Source organism: Lactuca virosa, chromosome 7 (assembly GCF_052849685.1).
Source record: "Lactuca virosa cultivar CGN04683 chromosome 7, Lactuca_virosa_CGN04683_v6, whole genome shotgun sequence".
Lineage (NCBI taxonomy): Eukaryota > Viridiplantae > Streptophyta > Magnoliopsida > Asterales > Asteraceae > Lactuca > Lactuca virosa.
Genome location: NC_136432.1, coordinates 196571879 through 196577324, shown reverse-complemented (window position 1 = coordinate 196577324; position 5446 = coordinate 196571879). Strand labels below are relative to the sequence as shown.

At 32.6% G+C, this 5446-nt stretch overlaps 1 protein-coding gene across 2 annotated transcripts; it reads right to left on the bottom strand.

Moving 5' to 3' along the window:
- Positions 1-1375: 1375 nt before the first annotated feature.
- On the bottom strand, positions 1376-4913 carry EMB2795 (condensin complex subunit). 2 transcript variants are annotated; one of them, XM_079061610.1, is made up of 13 exons: positions 4425-4913; positions 4236-4337; positions 3814-3931; positions 3660-3730; positions 3499-3559; positions 3220-3417; positions 2846-3135; positions 2631-2766; positions 2292-2548; positions 2189-2219; positions 1962-2095; positions 1781-1888; positions 1376-1705 (listed from the first exon to the last, which is right to left on the bottom strand). In XM_079061610.1, exons 1-13 carry the CDS (start codon positions 4683-4685, stop codon positions 1505-1507), a joined length of 1968 nt encoding a protein of 655 aa, XP_078917736.1. In that variant the 5' UTR covers positions 4686-4913; the 3' UTR covers positions 1376-1504. The 2 variants fall into 2 exon arrangements, with proteins under 2 accessions (XP_078917736.1, XP_078917737.1); XM_079061611.1 differs by having other exon boundaries at positions 1376-1702.
- Positions 4914-5446: the final 533 nt, after the last annotated feature.

The window sequence follows — 5446 nt, the reverse complement described above, 5'->3', positions numbered from 1 at the left end:
AAAGTAATTTAAATAAATATAATAATACACAATAATTGAATTGTTAAAAATTTTGAAATGCCATCCAACCGTTGTTAAAAATCAAACTGACACGATTAGTTTTGTTTTCCAATGTCTTGTTAGTAAAGTTAATGATTTAGAAAAATTAAATATCTTTCATTATTTTCTTCATATTCATCTTTCTATTCATATAAAATTATGATATGTGGATACCACTAATGTTCTCTGTCTTTCTCTTAATCTCATCTCTTGGTTTTGACGTTTGTCTTGATCTAGTAGTGAGTAGGAAGATAAATAGAAAAGAAAATGTAGGAAGATATGTGATTTCTCATTGATTTAAGTAGTTAATCTCAACTACTAATTAACTATAATTGTTTATTGCGAAAAAGTCAAATCAATTTAAATCTTATCCACTTTAAAAATCTAAACAAAAATTAGCAACTGGATCAAAATAATCATGATTTTCACAGCTATATATGAAATTTTTTGTCATCTTTGAAAATCTCTCAAATAACATTGTTTTAAGAATTTGTGCAGTTGAAATCTGAAGAAAAAAAAGTCCTAAATAATACTAATAATAATAAAACATTTGTTTTGAAGTTTTTTTTTCAAGTTTGAAGTCTTCAAAAACCAATTACACAACAAAATGAAGTTTAATATTGTAGTTTTACCTACGAAATATTATGGATGAGCATCTGAACCGGGTGGACCGGCATCGTTTCTATACTATAGGGTCGGTTCTTGATACGTGAAATCACACTCAACCGGTTATGTACACTGGCTCTTGGTTTTGGATAAGTTCCTGGTTTTATGTGTATTCTATGAAATTTTTTAGAATTGCATGACTCGTTCATTTGAAATCTAATTGACATGAAAGCTTTTCCAGCATATAGTTTAGAGTTTATACTTCGATTTAAGTTATAATTTCATCAATTTTGGTTTCATATTCAATGAGTTACAACTTTTCAGCTTTTATGTATAATTTGTGAAAGTTTGTAAAACTACATATCTCATTCGTTTAACGTAGGATTGACATGAGATCTTTTCTATCATGTAGTTTAAAGTTTGTACTTCATTTTAGGCTATAAATTCTCATTTTTTGTTCCATATTCAATGATACATTCTCTCAAAATCAGGATATCAAAACTGAAAATTTGTCAGCTTTTATATTTTCTCCTTACATTTATGTTTAAGCCTCGTAAGTCGTAATACTATTCTTCCCTAAAAAATTAACTTCAGCATCAAAAAAAATAATTTTTGTTACTATCTCAATGACTTTTACCATACACGACAAACCTTATATATACAAAATTTTCTCCAAAAACATCATTACATATTCAACCACTTAACTTAACAGAAAGAAAAAGAAGAGATCTAAACCAATAACCACAAAAATTACCCATCACAACAATCAATTTAAAAACATCCATTTTAATTCGTTTACACAATTTTCAACAAAAAACAATTCATGTTACATGATAATAGTGTGTTACACCAATCACAACTACATGGAGGGAACATATATGGTGAGATCATCCAAAAGATCACATCCATGGATGCTCAATCCATGCTCATTAGCCAAATGCAACAAACATATAAAACACAAATGTGGAGAGATTGCATCGATCGATGCAGCCGCTTGTTTTTTCACATCGGTTGGAAAAGTCGCCAACATGTTCTTGAAAGACAACTCCTTCGTCTCCTTCTATGTACGCAACTTTACACAGTCAGACTTAATACAGAAAGAACGACTTAACAGAAATAAAAACAGATAACTTACTTGAGGCGAAACATGTGTTTCTTGAATAGATGACCAAAGAATTTCCTTGAGTGCTTGAACATCAACTTGTTTTGATGTTCTATCATACTCCACTTCAATCTTGTTTACCTTTTTTTCAAATATATTATTATAAATTTCATAAAAGGATTATATTTTTTATAAATAAATTAATTAATTAAACCTGGCGTGGCTGAGAGACGAGTGTGGTGGAATCTTCAATATCACTATTATAAACATTTCCATCATCAAATTGGCCACAATCATTATCCCATGATGCAAATGTTTCATTATTATTATTCCCTTCTCCTTCTTCATCTAAAAATATGCATGAAATAGCAACGTACTTTCATTTATTTTCTTTACTATAATTTTAATTATATATTTTTGGATTTAAGAAATTCAACTTACCCGAATATCTCCTTCCTCTCTTTCCAAGGCACTAGATAAAAATCAAGATGAATGAATTAGGGTGAAATAAAATTGAATATTTTTACAAAAATTGGAAAATTACCATAACATTTGGAAGAAGAAAGAGCTTGACAAGATCCTCTGGTTGATAATGGCAATCTTCCGGAAGCATTGTGCTAACAGATTCTCTATTTACAGGAAGAAGTAATGTCTTAGGGTTTTTAGGAGGAGCAAAGATATTATCCAAATCACTATCTAATTCCAATGCTTTTGTGAAATCTATATCAGGTTCTTGTTTCTTGTTTCTTTTACTTTTAGCCATTAATGGTGATCCATTTTCCTTCACAGCCTCTTCTGGACCTTCACAACAATCAAAATAATTATAAAACAATAATGATTATAATTATAATAACAATAACAATATTAATAATAATAAAATTACCTTTAGTTTTTCGATACTTCCAATGTTCAGGTCCAGCCCATGCATTATGTTTTCCAGTTAATCCAAGGCTTAGAAACAAGAAACTGTCAACTGTTGAGGATTTTTCATCATCATGAGTAACATATGCCTCATTTTCCTGGAAATAAATCGATTATTAGTTTTGATTTTTTTTCTTTTTTGGAAAGCTAATTCAGAAACAATCAAGATTAAAGAACCTGAAGATGATCAGGTTGTTCAAAGTGTCCATCATCTCCATCATAAGTGTCATCATCATTCAAACTTGTCTGGTTGTCTTTGATAAAGTCCCATGTCCCTGAATTATCGTTTTCACCACCATTGAAGTCGCCTTCAAAAGCTTCATCATCAGGTTCTATGGAGTTTTGGGAAGAAGAAAACGTATCCACTGGTCTTTTGTTATCTTCATCAAACATGTTCACTATTTCCTTCAAACTTGGTGAGATTTCAAGTTTCTTTGTAAAGTTTGATGCCATTTGCTCTATACAATCTACAAAAAACAAAAAATTACAACTTTGATACCGTTTTTGTTGTATACATGGAAGAATCAAGAAACAAGAAACAAGAAACAAACCTTTGGTATAAGAGATATCAATTGTATCTATTTTATTTTCATTTGAAGATAACATGCATTTTGAAGGTACTTCAAGTGAATCAAATATCATTCGGCATCCACCATAGACTCCAAGGTTATTTAGTAAAAGACCTTTTGATCCTCCTTCATCAAATTGTGCAGTTGTTTGATGGTAGAGAGGATCTACAGCAAATGCAACTACAAAAATGAAATGGTTTTTTCTGTAAGTTTCTGTATATGCCCAAAGTAGAAACAAAAGATATTCTGTTGAATCACTACCATCAAATTTCTTCACATTAAGAGCCTCAAAGGATGATTCCAATGTTGATAAAGGAGATAGCTGCATGTAATATGTGTATATCATCATTCATTAGTTCAAAACTTGAAATTCTGAAATTGAGAAATGAATTTGGATAATGGTTATTGACTTCTTGGATAACCTTTATTTCCTTTTCCTTCTTTGAAGTGCGTTCTCCTGGCATGTTTTCAGTGTTGCCATCTTCTATAGTATCTGGTTTACAGAATAGCATAAAGTGTTTATAAGTTGGACCCTGTTGATTTTCAGAACATCAAATGCTAAATGACAAAACTAACCTTGTTCAGCTTCTAGTGCAACTCGACTAATGCCTCCAAGAACCTTATATGCCTCAGAATGAACTGAATCCACCCTCATTGAGTATATCCTAACTCCAGCTTCAAGGGTGCAGCTAGCCTGCAGTCAGAAAAGGGTAAAATTGGTACTTATGTGTGTCACAAGATGTAACAGTTGTGTGTTTGTTTATCAACAAGCAAAAGCTTCAGTTCATATCAACAAACAAACGAAAGTTATTTTACAGCTTTCATCTGTACAATACTACAATTGGTACCCCTAGGCACCTATTGAAGCTGAAGAAAATATCTGAATGTGTGAGAAATGTAAAGATTGAGAAGAAAACCTACCGCTTTCATGATACTACTAGAGAAATAAAACTTAATTTGAAAAACCATAACTTGAACCATAAAACTATGTTCTATACCTTCTGAAAATTGGTCTCCACGTCGTTCTCTTCTTCAACCTTAATAATGTCGCAAAGATGATCTATCAGATTCAGCTCCCACGTATTCTTCTGATTAATTTTCTGCATCCCACAAAAAAAAAAATCATCTCGTGCCTCGACAAGTGAAAAAGTAAAGATGCATACACATCCTAGAGGAGAATTACATACATTTTCACTGGCGAGTTTGATGCAATTCTGAAACAACTCCATAATCTGCTCTTGGCCAAGACAAGGGTCGGCAGGATTAGCATCGTTTGCTTGATTAATCGCGACGGGCTTCCGGCGGATCGCTGCAGCACGAGCGGCGCGTGCTTGAGCACGTTCGAGCTTATCATCGTTAGATCCCAAAAATAAAGGTCGATCCGGGGAGAGGACCGAGGCTCTCTGTTTGTGGCCTGGTGTACGGCTAGGGCTTAGGGTTTCTGCCATTTTTTGAATAACGCTGTTCGACCTCCAAGACTACACCGAATTAAACCTAGTAGATTTCGAAATTGTTGATGCCTTGTAACAAGCTATGGAAAATTTTGGATTCCTGAATCTAGAACGATTAGGATTTCTTTTTCACAGGTTGCCGAGTAGGAGAAACGCAGTTGAGAACAAGAGCGGGTTCCTTTTCCCTCTCACTAATTTGAATTTGGGGAAAATACGTTGTGACCGATCTACAGGCAGGAAGGGGTAAACCGGTAATTCTGGGTCTTATAACCGGTTTAATTAGATAACCACTTTCATTGTAGAAATTTTGCAAATAGGAGTATGACTTAATCTCATAAATTTGTTTTTAGAAAAAACTTCAAAATTCTTTTGATTTGATGGTATTCAAAAAACTTTAGATAGGGTTAAAAAAATTTCAACTTTCATGGAAGCTTAAAATCAAGTTTTTTCCGTGATTTTTGTTATTGATAAAGTTGAAAAGACTATTATGCTCTTTTAATTTTTTTCTGTATTTTTTCATACTTATTCATGTTTTATTAATTCAAAAATAGAAAAAAAAAAAAAACAAATGGGTCTCTCTCTCTCACACACACACACATACTCATACATCGACTTTAAGCCACTTCTGAAATTGCACCAGAAGATCAAAAACACCACCTCTGAAATTCCTTGCATCTTCGATCCTATACCATTCCATTGTCTCGGTGATGCTTCTAATTAGGTTTAGACCCAGCTTCTCCTTCTTCTTCTTTTGGCGT